Source organism: Aulonocara sp. 'chitande type north' Nkhata Bay, linkage group LG15 (assembly GCF_057382095.1).
Source record: "Aulonocara sp. 'chitande type north' Nkhata Bay isolate Kocher_YH1m ecotype deep benthic linkage group LG15, A_spYH_male_GT1.1, whole genome shotgun sequence".
Taxonomy (NCBI): Eukaryota; Metazoa; Chordata; class Actinopteri; order Cichliformes; family Cichlidae; genus Aulonocara; species Aulonocara sp. 'chitande type north' Nkhata Bay.
This window is the reverse complement of record NC_141358.1, coordinates 30,923,879-30,942,721: the sequence shown is the minus strand read 5'-3', so window position 1 is coordinate 30,942,721 and position 18,843 is coordinate 30,923,879. Positions and strand designations below refer to the sequence as shown.

At 40.9% G+C, this 18,843-nt stretch overlaps 1 protein-coding gene across 1 annotated transcript in view; it reads left to right on the top strand.

Moving 5' to 3' along the window:
* The window catches only part of cdk19 (cyclin dependent kinase 19), a 78,586-nt gene that overhangs the window by 1,995 nt on the left and 57,748 nt on the right, over nucleotides 1–18,843 (top strand). Inside the window, exon 2 of the mRNA XM_086262868.1 lies at nucleotides 4,624–4,699. Coding sequence (XP_086118994.1) covers nucleotides 4,624–4,699 — 76 coding nt within the window. The remainder of the gene's footprint in view (nucleotides 1–4,623; nucleotides 4,700–18,843) is intronic.

The following is an 18,843-nucleotide window of genomic DNA, read 5'->3' as shown; positions in this document are numbered from 1 at the left end:
TAAAAACTTTTACAATCACTCAGTGTCTTTAAAATCTGAAACAGTTTAGGTTTGTAGATCAGTCAGTTAGACTGTTTCTTCCTCACTGTGTTTGTTAATATTGCAATATTGTAACTTTATCAGCAGTGTAGATATGTTGGATTTAAACAAAGTGAGCCTAAAAGCAATGTTAAGCTACTTGACTCTAGTTTAGCCAATAGTTCGATGGAGTAACATAAAGTAGACAATTAACCACTGGTATTGCTTTAGTTAGTGGGCCGAGTTCATGTAAAACTAAGGGGGCATTAGTGCTTTCCAAACTATAAACTCAATAATAAATTCTTTCATCTTTAATAAAATGATCAGTGTTGCTGCTTTGTCAGGTGTAACAATTAAGTTTAACATCCAGACATCCATGAAAACAGAATTTATTACATTTAACGGAGTTAGAAGTTAGCAGGAAGTTAGCTTGCTAGTTTCCACGTAAACATGATATAGCATGTTCTGAATGAGAGATTTCTGAAAAAAATAAAACTTACAGCTCTGCCATCACTTCCAACATAAATGAAGACAAAACTAAACAGCAGTGACTTTTGTAGGGTTAGTGAAGTTGGGCTAGCTGGTAATGATGTGCTACGCAATCGCTAGCAACACAGCTATGTTAGCATTATGTAAATACAGTGAAGCTGGAGGATGGATGCTAACTTTTTTCCACCTAATAGCATCCTGCCAAACAATCGCATGGCAGGATGCTATAAACAGACCAAACTTCAGTCAGGAGAACAACTGCGATAATCCATCCACAATATGAGGTTAGTCATTAATATACTGCAACAACATGGGAATAGAGCAGCTGCGAGAGAATTCCGCACTAATGAATCAATGGTACGGAAGTGGAGGAAGCAAGAAGAATGAGTTGAGTAAAATTTGACGGTTTAGTTTTGCTTAATGCGCCTTATAATCCGGTGCGCCTTATGTATGAAAACAGACACGTTCATTGACAGTGTGCTTTATAATCCAGTCCGCCATAAGGTCTGAAAAATAAATGTATCCAGGCCCAAGACGGGAACTTAAAATACTGAATGTGGTCGTTGTTTCTGTTCTTGACAGAGCTGTCGTCATTCAGAAATTTGACAGACAGTTGGATTTGACCCTCAGAGGATGAAAGGCCCTGAGAATAAAGAGCGTTATAAATTCCCAGAAATGTGAACCTGTTAATGCTTAGCAAAGCCTCCTTTTCCCAGTACCCAAAATGTTACTCATGACTTACCCCAGTTTTGCAGCAGAATTTAAAGTAATGGATAATTTTCATTGTTTGCTGCTTTCTCAACTTAAGAAAGCTTAAGGAGCCTAAGGGGCCTTGTTGTCATGTGAAAATGCTGTGTCTTGGAAGTATAAAGATCCAGTTTTGCTTTTTTTACAAGTGGAACACGTCCCACCAACAGCTCAGTGTGTCTTAATAACTACATTATAGATAGTTATATCAGTGATGGATGCATGTTTTTACAGTGCCATAAAGTTAGTCCTGGCAGGAATTCATGGTGCATGTATGGGTCAGGAAGTCATTGAAATTTCTTTTAACCGTGACTGTTGGATAAAGAGCATAAAAAGCAAAGTTTTGTTCATTTCTTTATAGCTATTTTTAGTGCTTTATCTGTCTTGCTTCTGGTCAGCTCCTGTGAGTTGTACCAGTGGGTTCATTACAAGTATCCTGTATGGCTTTTGAGAACAGACCACTAGTTGGTACAATCTGTTGTGGGTGTACTGTGACAATGTTCTATGAAATCACAGCAGTTCAGGTCCAAAGAAACCTTTGTTCAGACATTACCAGTGCTGATTTTCTCTGACTTGTGTATGTGTGTATTTTAAGGGTGTTATTATCTGCTAAGAGCCAGTCACCAGGGCACCAGACCGCAGCTCCAAATTTTGAGGAAGACGTGAACCGTAGAGACATTATGGCAGAGGCAGACGGAGCTGGCTCACGCACACCATCACAAGATCTGTGCGCTGGCCTGAAGGGGCCTGAGCAGATAAGCCAACACTCGCCCTGTGGGTGTTGTGGGGCAATGTATCGCCGATTTGAAAAGGATTGATAGTCAGTGGTGTGTCTCCTCAGAGTGCTCTGGGCCTGCTTCATAGAAACCAAAAGAACAATCACTTCAGGGATTGTTATGAATATAATAAAATATTACAGTTTGCATATTCTCAAAAAAGTCATTAAAAATAGAATGTAGTGATTTTTCAGATCACATTGAATTCAGAATCCAGCATAGAATTATGATATTTACACGGAGACATTTTGCTCTTTCATGAAGAAAATGTTCATTTTTAATTTGATGGATGTGTCTCACAAAATTACTGTATGGGCCAAGGAGCTCCAGAGATCACTGTCTGTGAACATAGTCCGCCGTGCAATCTAGACATACAGGTTAAAGGTCTGTCATACAAAAATGTATCCATATGTGAACATGGTGCAGAAATGCAAATAATAGTGAGTGTAAAACTGTGACCCTTTCTTTGACTGTCTACGGTAGATCTGACAGTGCCTGTTTGGGCTGTGAATAACTGATATTTATTGAAGTTACTGCTGATGTGCCACATGGCTTAAACCCTCCTGCTTTGGAGATGATGCATATACTGTATGGATATATGCGCATATATTTAAGACACTCAGAAAAAAGACAACGACCAACTTGGAGAAACAACCACAACACCGACCAGTTACCATGGATAACACTGAGTAGGGTGTCTCATTAGTAACGTCTAGCAGGCAGATCATGAGGGACACACCCAAGTTTTGTTTTGTTTTTTTAAACTCTCGATCAAACGTTTTTTAGAATTAAATTTTTTTGTCAAATTGCCAAATACACTCGATAGTTACAGTTACTTTTGCTTATCAAGTCAACACAAATGTTTCAGTTAGGACAGAAAAAAGCATGTGGAATAATTTAGCTAACAGGGGTGGGGTTACAAAAAACTATACAGCATAGTATTGCAATATTTTGTATGGCAATAATCTATTAAATAGGGATGCCAAATATCAGTGTTATGAATGAATTAAAATACTCGGGGAGTACTTCAAAGAAGAGGTTTCATCTCACGCACAACCATCCAATTTAATGTAAGTTTGTTTGACTAACGTTACGTTACATTAAATTGGCTCAACTGAAAAACCATCAGACACTGGACACAGTTATTCAGAGCAAGCCAATGGCTCAGTCACACACATGCTAGAACAAAAATGGTGGCTTTTTTCACAATGTGATAACTCACTTGTCATTGTTGAAAGATACAACAAAATTTCATTTGGTGACCAGCAACCAATGGTAATGGTTTTCCAAAGCTTGAGTTTGTTGCACCTTTACCGCCACTTTTGAATAGATTGTGACATTGACAGTTTTTTGAAGTCATAATTTGCACTTTAAATGTCGATAATGTTATTAATAAGGTTACAAATAACAATAGTCTTGTATTGTGAGTGAAGTGTTGTAATAATATTGTATTTTGGGATATCTGGTAATTCTCACCTCTATTAGCAAACATTCATAATTAGTACTGCAAGCATGGAGGGCACTATGGGCACTACATAGACTACAGAAGACGCACACAGTAGAAATAAACACTATATATGTTAATAGTGTAATGTGTTTAAGTGGGGCTTCCTTAATCTATAAAACAGTGAACCTGTTTCATAATCACTTTCATCTTCTGACATAAAATTGAAATTTCAAGCATATAGATTTGGGTTTACAGTGTTTGGATCCATCTTTATATGTCAAGCTCTGTAAGTTTGTCCTGGTTTGCATTACGGAGTGGATAAACTGTTTTATTGAGTAAATTGATTATATTAATGTGCAATTTTTTTTATAGACTAAAGGATTAAATGTTTGAGCTGTTTTGAGCATCTGTGCAGCTTAATTAGTATTAGAGATGTGTGCCTGAGAGCTCCAGTTAATCCGTGACCATCTCCAATGCAAATTAGGCTGAAAAGTGTTTGATATTACCACCATGAGGACCTCTTTGATCTGTGCAGGCTGCTCACTGAATGAAGTTGTTATTGGACACTGTCCACTGAGTGTGTTTACATTTTAATCATGCCTCTTTGCTTATTGTAAACAGACTTATGAATCCTTTTAGCCCTTATTTTCTCCACTGCTCTGTGTTCAGGCTGGGCTTCCTTAACCGGAACTCTGCTTATCTCAAATAATCAATATTGGTCTGCTGAAAGTGCTCGGCCCTGCGGGCTCACATTTCACTTATTAACTGATTTTCATGCTCAAATTTGATGCACAACGGCAAATGACTACCTTGCAAAAAGAGGAAAATTGCCAACTGAGAGCTTTGGAAGTGTCAGTGTGTAGTTTGAGTTTTCGTCCCTGCATCAAGGGGAATTTCACTGGGGGCACTTATCCAGACCTAGGGAGCACTCATGCAGGGAACTAATGGATCTTTGCTGCCAAAAGCTATCACTAATAACATGGATTCCTCTATGGCAGTTGTGGAACTTGAACCACAGGATGTTTTTTATGCCCTCTGCTGTCCTCATCCTCCTTGCAAAACACCTCCTTTACTAATCAAACCCTCAAAAAGCCTTTTTGTTGGCCATCTTCTAATATTCTTCATTTTCTCTTTTTCTCACCACAGGAAAGATGAGAAGGAGTATGCACTGAAACAAATAGAAGGCACTGGAATATCAATGTCTGCCTGCAGGGAAATTGCTGTAAGTTACCGTTTTCATTACTAAGGCCTTACATGACCATGTTGTTCTCAGGCTCTTCAACCTCTTAACACCCACTAAGTCATTGCTTAGTATAAATGTTATGTCAAGGATATTTTTGTTTTAGCTACTTGCTAAATAGGCTAATTTTCAGAAACTAGAAGATGTTACATTTCGCATGGAGTTCAATACATTCATTTTGGCAACACGATTGTTATGCCAAGACTGTGTCCGTTTGGTCTACCTTACAATATAAAATGCCTTGAGGCGACTGTTGTTGTGATTTGGCGCTATATAAATAAAATTGAATTGGTTAATCCAAACAGACGTCCATTTTTATCATAGACGAAACTTGTGAAAAACCCTAACCCTAAATGGGTTGCCAGCGACCTGGTAGATGTCGAGATGACTTCATTTGCTGCAGAGATAAACATCAGCAAATATCACAAAACCCTGTGAAGACTTACCCAATATTTTCAAGCAGACTCTTTAGTCTGGATGTTTCTTTTAGCATTATATATAGAATAGTATCAGAGTTTGTCCAAGATGAGGATTTTAAGTGATTGCTTTGAAGTTCCTAAAGGGAGAACAGACAGTAAGAACTGGTAACCATTTTGGTCAGAAGATAGAGAGATACATGCTCCTTTGTAGTTTTGATTCTAGTTCCCTACAAACAACAGGTACAGTCTGCTACTAAAACACAGAGTAAAGTTAGTAAAGGGTCAACCCGCGGCTGCTAAAATTAAAATGAATGTAGCGTTGTTTTGCTTCATGTCTGTTGAATGAAACTTGGCAGAGATGCAGCTCAGTATATTCAGAACAGATTCATTATAATCAGAATCGCTGACAGATTTAGTAAATTTTAAAAAGGTCAAAGAAATAAAGTAAAGTATTTTATCTGAAAAGTCTCCTGAGTTGTTCTAATCCATACAGCCCAAAGATGGTCATATTGATCATTTCGTTTTGAAGCTGTTAATGAACTGGGGCATGTTTTTCAAGTAGAAAGGAAACGTAATAGAATATAGTTCAAGTGGGTAAGTGATGACATTGATGCTAGCACTGGCACTGTTTCCACAAATGTACTGCTTGCACACATAAAACCATGAGAAGCATTTTCTCTTCTCATAAAGAATGTTTTTAACACTTCATTAGATCTATTTAACAGTGGTTTTCACCCTTTTACTTGTGAAGTAAACTTAAAATGGCAAAGTTTCAGTAGATAAAGTATCGTATTATATTTAACGGGTCAGACTGATGCTGTAACTACCTGTGGTTTGTACACCTTAATATATCTTGTACAATTTAAAAAGGTGCAGAATTGATTAATTTAAGTTTTTATCGACTTGATTTTCTACAGCTTACTCAAGGATTTTTATTCTTATCTTATTTTCTCCTCACTGCCATGCCACTGATAAAGAGGCCATGTGCAGAATAATATTTTACTGAATATAATAAATGCTTTTTTATCCCTCAGCAGTAAAAGGTTGATGGGTTATTGTGGTCACCCTGCGGCAGTTTGTGAATGTGATAACTCAAGATTGAAGCAACATAGACGTTTCAAATTTATACCATAGGTGTATCTACTCTCCACCACATGATCACCACGATCATGATCAAGGCTGCAATAGAAAAACATCAGTGTTGCCTGTAAGAAGTAAAAAGAAAACAACTTGTACCTTCTTATCAAAAATTTTCTAACTCATTGTCAGATTCTCTTCCCCCCATCATGTGAGCAATATGGGCGTGCCACTCTCTCAGTCTTAAAAAGAAGCTGCAGTGTACATTTACTGAATGACAAAATGTCACTTGGATAGTTTACAATATTTCTGCATAAAGCTTCACACAATAGACGTGTTTATTTATTTTTATAATCACTTTGTAAGATTCGGTAGCCAGCTGTCACGTTTGACTCTGTCAGGTGAGTAGAGGGGACGTCGTGTTGGTTGAGTGCATGTCAGTATGTCACTTAGCAAGTCCTGCCGATAGACACAGAATGTGGCCAGACAGGCTGGTGAGCTGTTATGTAAATGTCTCTGGTTTCATGTATAACATGGTCAGCTGGAGGCGAGCTGAGCACTGTATATTGTAAACACAGTAAATGACTCTGCACCTGCATATCCATCAGTAATGACCAAACTCAGTGTAGTTTCCATGCCCCTTTGCCACCCAGTAACATTTAAACTCACTCAACAACGTGTTGCATGTTCTCAGTTCCTCTTTTTGCCTGTGATGTTCTGGGTAGTGTGTACATTTTTTACAAAGAAAACTGATATAACACTACACTAAATGAAAGTGAGATTTCTACTAAGACATGTCGACTGTACATAAAAGCTCAAAAAGTCCACTTGATTTAAATAACGTGCAGTATTATTACACTGAGCTTTTATTTAAAAAAAAAAAAAAAAAAAGCTTGGACACGCAGCAAAGGGCTGCGGGGTGGATTCGAACCCAGGACAGCAGCTTTCAGCCGTATAGTATGTGGTTTTCACTCTTTGGCGTGGGGATTTTGTAGACCTTGGTTCCACTGCATTTTACTCATCTGTCAACATAGAACAGGTTTTACTGTATATCTACTGGATATACAGTCTTCTGAAAAAATAGAGTGAGATTATTTTAAAAATGAATGGTTCTTTTTCCCAGATGCGTGTCACGGGTTCCCGGCGCAAGCCGTGTGAATTTAACAAAGGACCCAAGATGCGGATATGCAGTGAAGTGAGAGGGCTTTATTGACACAGAACCCGAGTGACAACAAACAAAAGGAGAGTGTGGCGAAAAACCGAACTTAGACATAAACTACACTGGGAAAACTAAAACCTAAACAACAAACCTGAACACGAGAGAAAGCAACTTGCAGGGAGAATTCACAATAAACAAGAACACAGAATATTATAAAGAAACGCAAAACATTGAGTCGTCAGACTCAGGACCATGACAATGCGCTTGCTCTTAGTTTTTCAAGGTAGTTAGCAGATGGTCTCTGCCCTATACTGTGTTCCTAGACTATTTAAAAGTAGAATGGGAGGTAGAGCTTTCAGCTTTCTGGCCCCTCTTCTGTGGAACCAGCTTCCAGTTTGTATTCAGTACACTGGAACCCTCTCTACTTTTAAGATTTGGCCTAGAACTTTCTTCTTTGATTAAGTATATAGTTACGGTTGGATCAGATGACCCTGAATCCTCCTTTAGTATTTTGGAGAACTTCCTGCGTTAATTAGCCTCTGTCAGATTTTTGATATACAGTAAAACATCTCTGGCTACATGAATGTGTTGAAGCAGTGAGTGTCAAAAATTTGCTGTACTGGCATTACTCCACAATGTCACCTGTGCAAGTTAAAGTAGTTACTAATCTTTGTCATTTTGGAAACTGCTGTAGAGCTTTTATATAGAACTTAAACCCTCTCATACTGGTTTAAGGATTATGGTGCCATCCTGGTGTCATCTTCCTGGCACTGGCACTGATTTTTTAGAAAAAAAAGACAGAAGGACAGCCATGCAACAGATATGAAAAAGAAAAAGTACCTAGAAAAAGTAAAATAAGTTTTTTTTTTAGGTGATCTAGCGGTAGCTGTCTATTGATGACTGTCTGCAGCTTTGGTTGGTTGTCGGTGGGTTGGATATGTAGAGGTCTGTGACCTAAATCCTACTGTGGAGGCTTCTCTTTCTGTGTCCTCAACTATTTATCAGTTTTTTATCATTTATTTGCCCTATATGTATTGTCCTCTTCAGTAGTAAAAACTGCTTTTAAAAATATTCTTTCTTAAATATACCTCTAAAAATACCCCTAAAATATATTTTAGGTGTTCCAACCAGCAATGAAGAATTTTTGGTCCTTTGCTAACCTTAACATCTGTAGAACATTAGAAGTGATCAAGAAACCTGACCACCATTATCAGTCCAGTACCCTTAAACCCCTGTAGAGGAGGAGATCTATTAGAATTAGAAATTTTCATATGCTCAATTTGACTATATATATATTTCCAAATCATAATTATTGCACGTGGGTGTATGAATTTTCCAGCTGCGGACATGGCCTCAGATTTGGAGGTACTGATTCTCTTTCATACTCAGCTGCGAACCGCTACAGTGCGAGCTGGAGGCCGTCACCCGATGAAGCCAACAGAACCATATAATTTGCAAAAAGCAGAGATGAGATTCTGAGCCCACCCGAGTGGAAGCCTTTCGCCACTCGGCTACGCCTAGAAATTCTGTCCATAAAAATTACGAACAGAATCGCTGACAAAGGGCAGCCCTGGCAGAGCCCATCTCCCACTGGGAACAAGTCCGACTTGTTGCTGGCTGTGCAGACCAAGCTCTTGCAACGGTTGTATAAGGATTGAATGGCCTGTAGCAATGGGCCAAACACCCCACACGCCCAAAGCACTTCCCGCAGGACACTTCGAGGGACACGGTTGAATACCTTCTCCAAGTCGAAAACACATGTAGACTGGTTGGGCAAACTCCCAGGTACCCTCGAGAGGATAAAGAGCTGGTCCAGTGTTCCACAACCGTGACGGAAACCGTATTGTTACTCCTGTATCTGAGGGTCTACTAACAGACGGACTCTCCTTTCAAGGACCCTGGCATAGACTTTCCCAGGGAGGCTGAGCCATAAATTAAACTTAAATTATCACACATGTAATTTGTCATTTTGAAAAATTTGAAGCACATACAATTTTGTAAAATTATGGACTGAATATGGTGAACTGTGGTTTTTGGGGACTATTGATGGAAGAAAAAGAAGACCTGTTCAAGAGACAGCCTTCAGCACGGCACAGAAACATGCAATATTTGAGGCTATGGTGATCTTGTTCCTTACTGTTTGAGTACTGTATGTGTAAGTGGTTTACTGGCAATCTGGTGGATGATAAAAAATTAAGACCTACTTATTTTAAGACTGCACAAGCTCTCTTGGTAGAGCAGGTCCCAGTTGTTAAGTTCTGATTTTACATTTTCAGGGTCCCTTGTTTTTTTAGATAGTTTGGTTATGCAAAAGCCAGTTGTATTTCTCTCTGTCTGTCCTCTCACAGCTTGTCAGTTTCTGCCTTTCAGCAGGTGTCAGATTGCATGCCTGCTGAACAATCTCTCTTTCTGGTCCTGATTGTAGTTTTGTGCTAAACAGGGTGTGGAGCAGTGCGTCACATCCTTGGAATAGTCAAATTGCGATTTTGATGCGTAGTGATGATTGATGAGTCACACCTCTCTGGTCAACAATTCACATTGACGTGCGTGAAACGAGTCTTGTTAGAAATTTGGTTGGACCATTCTTTTTACTTGCAGAACTGGCTGCTCACGGAGATCTGACTGGGTGTCATGTTTCATTCACAAGTGGAGCTTAGTGGGTTAAAAGGATACAGTTGTGTTGCTTTGTCTTTCAAGCTTTGGAAGAACAATCATCCCTTTCATAATTACTCCTCCTCTGATGATAAAATTGCTCTGTTTTTGATATCTGGAAAATTAAAAATAGGATATATCCTTTTGTCACAGCATTCTTTTCCAGAATAATCAGATCAGACCATAACAGTCTCTGTCTCCTGGGGCGAAATATTGCTAGGCTGCCTTTGCTTTTCTTACAGTTGTAATGATTAATTTTAACAAGTAATTATTTTCCAACATTTTCTACAATAGTTCTGTGCTGCAGTGAACAGTTTTGGAAAACTGAACGTTAGGGTTTTGAAAGAGTTCAAGAGCGTGGACTATGAAACTTGGCTGGTTGTTTGTTCAGTGGATTTAAACCATTACAAGTATTATGCAAATGATCTGTGTGTTTTGCACTTGTACTTCAGATCTCTTTAATTCGAGGGGAGAAATCTTTAAAGTGATTAAAGGGGCGATCAGACAAAAACTGACACAGTGTCTTTGGGTGGTTAGTTTAAGAATGTTGTCTTTGGAATGGGTATAATAGGCATTCTGTTATTTTTAGCTCATCTGGCCAAATACCAATGAGCTTATGCTATAGACACACTTTCATTCTTTTACCTGTCGTCTCTCTGTCGGTTAATCCACTATTCAAACGCATTGCTACTCCTCCTTAAACATTGGTTATCATTTTGGGAAACTTGCACACAGTGACCAACTAATGGGTTGTACTCCAATCTACTTTTAACATTTAACTTTTTAATCAAATATTAATTATTGCATTTTTAGAATGTGAGGGTCTTTTGTCAAAGCAAAGTTGTTTGTCAATGCCAGAGTAACTGCTGTATTGAGGCTATACTTGCCATATATTGATGCATGGTTAATTTTGTTGTGACGGGCCTTTTTCTTTAAATCCAAACCACATAGAATAAACACTCACTGGAGAGTACAGAGTTCTCAAATGGGACATGAACCATTGTCCACTGTCCAGAAATATTATTTTTTGTAATTTGTTTGAACATTGTGTAGCTCTCTAAACACAACTTTTCACAATTCAGTAAAATGTCAGTGAAGAAGAGCCTTCTCCTTATTGAAACAACAGCTTGGTTACCATACAGATGTCTGGTAGGCCTTTGATCAATGGAAAATCACTGAGTGGGTAAATACAAAAAGTCTTTGTTCAAACCAAATTTAGATGGTCATCCAATTTTGGTGAACCTATGTAAATTGTAGCCTCAGTTTCCTGTTCTTAGCTGACAGGAGTGAAACCAGTGTGGCTCCCTAATTGTATAGTCCATCTGCTTCAAGTGCTGTTTGTCATTCCGAGATACTCTTCCACATACCTCAGTTGTAACAAATGGTTATTTGAGTTACTGTTCCCAGCTTATCAGTTTGAAGTAGTCTGGCTGTTCTCTGATCTCTGGCATAAACTGCTGCTCAGGGGATTGTCACGGTCCTGGGTCATTTGGACCCAGCATTTTCAGTTTTTACATTCCTTTGTATTATGGTTTTTATTCTGATCCTTTTGTTATGCTTTGTTTATTAGTATTATTCTATGTTCTTTGTGAGGGGTTAGTTCTTGGGTTGTGTCTTGTGTCTAGTATAGGTTCACTTCAGTGTCAAGTCTGTGTCTGTTTCTTGTTTCCTGTTTTATTGTGAAAGGCTGTGCCTCATGTCAGTGTGTCTAGCTTTGCTCCCCGTGTCTCATTAGCCCAAACCCTCTCAGTTGTGTCTCCCTCCTGTTTCTCATTCCTTGATGACTCCCTCAGTGTATCTAAGCCCAGTGTGTCCTTGTGTCAGTGTCGCGTCGTTAATGTCTACTCACCCTCAGTCTATGCTCTGTGTTTTGGTCCCTGATCATCTGCCTGTTAGTTTATACTTTCCCAGTATAGTTTGTCCCCTGTTCAATCTGCAACCTGCAAAAGCTGTTTACTTTGAGTTCAACTTCGCCTAACTGAATCCTGCTTTTTGGGTCCTTCCTCCCTGCCTGCCGGTACACAGCCATGACAGAACAACGCGACCATTACCTGGACCCAGCGGATTCATCCCGGGAGTGTGATCTGTCCCGCATCCACAGCCTGGTCAAGTGGATTTCCCACACTAAGGACGCTAAGGCAATGGCAGTTGGGATTAACGCTATCGAAGCGATCCTGGAGGGAAATCCTCATCTGCGTCCACTAAAGGGATTTATGGGCTTGACGGACCAGCTGCACGAAGCCCAGGAGCTTTTGCCCGCTCCCGGTATTCTGTCCCAAAGCCCCCACAGCAGCAGCAGCGGTGCACGGAGCTTTCCACTACACACCGGCGACTGCCATTTGAGAGGGGAATCTCAATACGGCTGCCACGGAATTCCTCCTCGTGCCATTCTGAGCCTAGCTCACCGGCCTCCTTCCTGGCAGCAATATGGTCAGAGGAGGAGGAGCAAGCCTTCATCGCTCCACCATCACCAGTTTCCTCCGTTACCTCTGTTCCCTCATCAGGGAGGAAACGTCGTTCACCCCGCTGGCACCCCCTAACTCAGCCAGATTCTGGGACTTCTGAGCAGCCGGCTGGGGTGAGTGACAAAAACGCGTCCTCTATCCCATCCGAGGGGGGCGGTTTCATCTTAGGAGACACAAATAACTCTGTTCATGCTCTTGTAGAGTCTAGAACTAAAACAAATAAACTGACGAGTAACTCAGTGACTAAAAATTCAATTAAAAAACTGTGCTTGTTGCTGCCAAGCTTGCATTTCCAGAGACTACTGAGCTAGTGCAGCCCACTCCTCTCTCCGCTGGCAGCTTAGCTGAGCTGCCTCTGCCTCCTGTTTCTGCTTGGAGCCCAGGCAAACTCAGCCAGCCTGCAAAATACTGTTGTTTATCTGTTCACTCAGAACAGAAGCTTCTGAGACAGGCTGTTTCCTCTAAGCTCTTCCAGCCACCATGCTTCAGAGACTCAGGAGGACCTACGCCATCCCTATCTTCACTTAGACCTCAACCACCACCAGCCACTCAGCCATTCCCCACCACTATGCAGGGAGAAAATCTCATTCCTACCCAGGGTGTTTTCCATAACATAGCTGTCTTAGGGGCAGTTAGCCACTCCAGGGCCTCACCAGAGGCTAGGTCTCAGTCCCCAGCAGACTCTGGACCCCTGGAGATTGAGCAGCTCCCTAAGAACTGCTCCGTGCCAGCGCTGCCTGGGCAGAGCCAGTGCCCAGTGCAGCTTCAGTTACAGGTGTCCCTGCCAGAGGTGTTTGGGCCTGCTGGTTCTGTGTTGTCCCTGCCAGAGGCCCCCGTGCCTGCTGGTTCTGCTCTGTGTTTGCCAGAGGCCCGTGCGCCTGCTGGTTCTGTGTTGTCCCTGCCAGAGGCCCCCGTGCCTGCTGGTTCAGCCCTGTGTGTGCCAGGGACCCTGGTGCCCGCTGGTTCTGTGACTGTTTTCGCTGGGGGGCCCGAGGAGCCCGTCCAGCAACCTTCCTCGTCAGCTGGGGGGCCCGAGGAGCCCGTCCAGCCACCAGCTGCTCCACCACCTGCAACATCCACGCCTGCAGCAGCAGTTTCATCCACGCCTGCAGCAGCAGTTTCATCCACGCCTGCAGCAGCAGTTTCATCCACGCCTGCAGCAGCAGTTTCATCAGCTTCAGCGTCGCCTGGTCCAGCCTCCACATCAGCCTCACCTGCATCAGCTTCAGCTTTGCCTGGTGCAGCCTCTGCTTCAGCTTCTGTCTCTACCTCATCTGGCCCAGCCTCTGCCTCGCCTGGTGCTGCGGGGGCCACGCCGTCCTCAGGTCCCCAACTGCCACCTCAGTGTTGCCGGCCACTTTCCAGGCCTTTGGTCGGACGTCATCAGCGTAGAGGGCGGCACCCTGAACGAGGCCGTCGCTGCCACAGCCTTTGGCGTGGCCGGTCTCCGGACCTGCGCTGCCACCGCCGCCACTGCCTTCCACGTGGCCGGCCTCCGGACCTGTTCTGTCACCTTCGCCACTGCCTTCTGCATGGCCACTTCCCGGATTTGATCCACCGGTGCCTCTACCGTTGCCGTCCGCGCGGTCGGCCCCCAGAATTGTTTCATCGTCGCCGCCGCTGCCGTCCGCATGGTCCGCCCCCTGAACTTTCTTGTGGATTCGTGATGGATCTGGTTCTGTGTTGAACTGTTTTCTTGTTTATGAAATGCTCTGGACTCATGCTCCTTGTTTTCTTCCCTCACGCTCAATTTGAACTTAAGCAGGTCTTCTTCATTATGTCCACATGCACCGAGCTGCTGCAATGGGATGATTAGATAGTTGTGTTAACTACCAGTTGAAGAGGCATACCTAATAAATTGGCTGGTGAGTGTCTATTTTTCCAACAGAATTCTCTTAACAGTTTTTGTTTAACTTTGTGTACATCATACCAATCATTTTTCCATCTTTGCATTTTTTGCTCTGTAATACAACAACATTGACAATACTTTTTACCAGGCAGTAGACTTAAAGTTCAAAGGGTATAATAGGAAGTATAACAGAAATGATTGCTTGGCTGTTAGTTCTCTAGCTGTTTGTGTCTGCAAAAGGGTATAATCAAGGGTTTAGTGGGGAGGTTCCTCTGCTTAACACTAAACAGTGGGAAAAACATTAAGAGCACAGTGAAACTCAATCAGCAGCATTGTTGTATGGAGCGTAGTGTCACATTCACTCTGTACAGAAGTGAGTGTAGCTCTTTCTTGAATTCTCTGGCATTCAAGTACCCCAAAAGTATACAAACCTGTCAATTATCGTTTTCTACACTTATGTTAATGTTATTAAATTGTTAGTATGTCAGAAGGTTCACAGAATAATGCTAATGCACACAGTTTCTGTTTGTTATCAAGCCTTTTTTAAGCCATGCAACAAAATGTATTGAAACAACCTTCTTACCAGAAGATTTATATTGAGTTGTCCACAAGTTTGATCAGATCTTATGTATTTATTTTTTGTGGTTATCTGAATAATAGTGCAGTCATATGGTCTAACGTAGGTAGATGTTAGACTGTAGACTGTAAGTAGTAGGATGTAAGTTACATTTATTTCTCAGCAGGACAAGCCTCACATCACTTGTCTACTAAATGTTGCACCATAAATTTGTCTTGCTTAAAATATTTGAGAGTTTCCCAGCAGAACAAAGGGGTCTTTGTGCCTTCCAACCCACCACCTCGCTTGGTTTAGCAAATGGTGCACTTCATTAACTAGCACGCTGCATGAAGTTGAATTGAGACAGGAAGGGAGGAGAGAGCTTGGCTTAGCTGCAAAATGTTTTTGGTTTTGGAGCAATAATGAGCATGATCTTTTTGGTCTTTTCATGTCGATGTAAAGTTTTGGATTGGATTGTTTCGACTGGTTGAATTTATCCTCAGAAAAATATTATACAGTTAGGTTTGCTTCGTTTGAAATCCACTGTGACATTTTAGCTCATTTGTAAATCAGATTAAAAATATTCTCTATTGTAAAGTTTATATAGCTAGAGTGAAACATCTTACAGCTGTTCGTGCTCTCTGTGCTATGATAGCAGCTGGTGTGCTTCTGTTGCTGTGTGGTATAAACGGTATACAGTACAGCCTCTGTCAATTCAAAGGTTTTACAGATCATGACATTATTAAAATTAGGTACCTATAACCTCAGATGAACAACTGAACGTGGCAGATTACATGGTGTAATTTTGTGTTTAACAAAAATTCTTCCCTGGTAAGTCTGCTGCCCCAGTGACCTGCCCCAGATAAGTGGAAGGAAATGGATAGATGGACAGAAATTAAGACAAAATGCAGAAGTAGAACACCCTTACTGCTTCCACAGGAATTAAGAAAATAAAAGCAACCATGTTCTGTTAATCAAATGCACTTGATTAACTGAATCTCCGCATGAGCGCCTATATAAAAGCAGAAGTTTTAGCAGTTTGCAGTTTTGGAGAATTCAGGTGTGTGCTAATACGATTGGAAGCAGGAAAGACAGACATGATGCAGCTGTTGTTGTGCATCATTCTTGGAAGCATTATAAAGCCATTCCCAAACAACAGGAAGTCCATCATTCTGCACTGAGAAAGATCATTCACACATCAAAAACACTCAAGACAATTACCAATCTTCTCAAAAGTAGTCATCCCAGAAAAGTCACCCGAGTGCTGGACTGTGCAAAGCTCATGAAACGGCAATAATTGGTGGTATTTGTCATGTGTAATATATGTTTTATTGTTCATCACAGGTTCTGTTTATTTTGGTAAGAACTAGAGCCGGTTTTATTATGTCCTAATGTTACAGAGGGTGAATTTACTTACCATTACCGTACAAAGGAACTGAATTAATTGACTGTACATATAGGATCCAACTTTGCCAGTTTGGATTGGATCGATATCCGATTCAGTTATTAGTTTAGAACTTCCCTTACTTCCCCTGGAGTAGTAGAGCAGGGCGATATGGCCAAAAATATTTATCACGATATATATTTGAAAATTTGCGATAACGATAGAACTGACGATATAATTGATGCGAGACAAAATACAACTCCACAACATTACTAGCGCAAAAAGACAACCTTCCATTTATTTTCACTTAAACAAGAAGCTGGTTTTTATGTACATTAAAGCTTTATAAAAATGTAACAGTGCAAATGCAAATTCCTTGCTGAAAGTTTAACCAAAAGGCATTTCCAGTAGAAATGGGCTGACATATCCTGAGCATAACCATGTATAATATCCACTGAAGTTAAAAAGAGGTGCTTTGCAACATTAAACTGCAGTGTGCAGTACGTGTTTTTCGGACCATAAGGTGCACGGGATTATAAGGCACATTAAGCGAAACAAAGCAGTCACATAAATCAAACTTTATTAAACTCATTCTTCTTGCTTCCTCCACTTCTGTACCATTGATTCATTAATGTTGAATTCTCTGGCAGCTGCTCTATTCCCATGTTGTTGCAGTATATTAATGACTAACCTCGTATTGTGGATGGATTATCTCAGTTGTTCTCCTGACTGAAGTTTGGTCCGTTTACAGCATCCTGCCATGCGATTGCATTTGTCTCCAACTATCAGGAACCTTCACGTTAACTTTTATAAGTGGAAAAGTGTTAGTGTTCGTCCTCCAGCTTCACCGTTTATGTTATGCTAACATAGCTGTGTCGCTAGCGATTACGTCGCACATCATTATATACCAGCTAGCCCAACTTCAGTAACCCTACAAACGTCACTGCTGTTTAGTTTCCTGTCTTCATTTATGTTGGAAGTGATAGCAGAGCTGTACGTTTGATTTTTTTCAGAAATCTCTCAGTCAGAACATGCTATATCATGCTTAGGTAACTAGCGAAACTAGCGAGCTAACTTCCGCTAGCTTCCTGCTAACTTCTAACTCTGTTAAATGTAATAAATTTTGTTTTAATGGATGCCTGGAAGTTAAACTTCATAGTTACACCTGGTAAAGCAGCAATGCTGATCGTTTTATTAAAGATGAAAGAATTTAGACAGTTTTTAACGCTCAGTGATGCTGCAGTGTTCGTTTGACTTGAAGTATACGGAGTTTAGGACCCAGATTACTCCCAGATTTAAGAGCATCTTAGTCCGACAAATACGACAATAACGACGGCCGCTTCCATGTTCTGCAAAAAAATGTGCTTTCCCGTGTATCTGACGGACAAACCCCAAACCAGTTCCACATCACTGAAGTTGCACCATTTTTACAAACCAATTCTGGTTCATCTGTTTCACTCAACAATCGGCCATGTGCGTATGAAAACAAAGGCACTGCGCATGCGCGTTTTACTCATATTCTATCGCGATATTTCATTTTCCTATCATTGCCTAACATTATACCGGTATTACCGTGAACGGTATAATATGGCCCAGCCCTATGGAGTAGGACATAAAGTTTCTTATTTATATACTGTTAGTTTAATTGTAAACACTTTCTGAGCTAATGCTGGAAGGGGCATACTGTCACAGCTAGCTAATCCACATGAGATAACGAGTACATGTTAACTAACAACATTGACAGTGTTTATAATGAAGAGAAATGTTTATAGCCTAAATGCTATAAGATTAATAAAACTATATGTTCTTGCTAAGAAATAAAATGCTTGCATCAGAAAGAAACATCAGATAAAGATCAGCTCCATCGTGAAGAAACAATATTTACTAAATAAATAAATACGTTCTCCTAAGAAACCGGTTCTACAGTCTGGCCTTTTGTCTCAGAGACTGTTTCCGGATATGTCCACTACTTATCATGAATGCCAAGTCTGCTTTCTGTTTCTATTCTGGATGGTGAGGTGAAAGTCAAAAATAATCCACTTAGGTGATGATGAAAACCTTCAGGAAATCAATATTTGAAGGAGTAAGCACAGCAGGTTCTGATGTAGATCAAGAAAGTGAAACCTGCAATTTTTAGTCCATGCTGGTTCTTTTCCTTAAGCGTCGAGTTCCTACACTCAGCTCTACACAGGCCGCAGGTTGCATAACATGGCACTAAGGTTCTACAGCTTTAAACCTGTGTGACATAAACAGTCTGTGTTTAGATAATGCTTGGGCAACCTGGGTAAATCTGCTGGTTGGCTGTCAGAGATGATCTCGCCTGTGTACGTTGAATTCAATACGGTGGGGTTTATGGACGGAGGGAGTGCAGGTAGAATGAAAAACAGGAACTTCTCTTTTTGCATGCAGCAGTGAACTCCAGACTGTCGGCTGCTGTGTTTGTTTTATTATTGAGAGAACCATTCTCTTATCACGCATTCTCTTGACTGTGCATAACAGGGTTGGGTCAGGTTTGGTTTTGAACTGTTTGAACAATATTATAATGCAAAACTACTAGAAATGTCT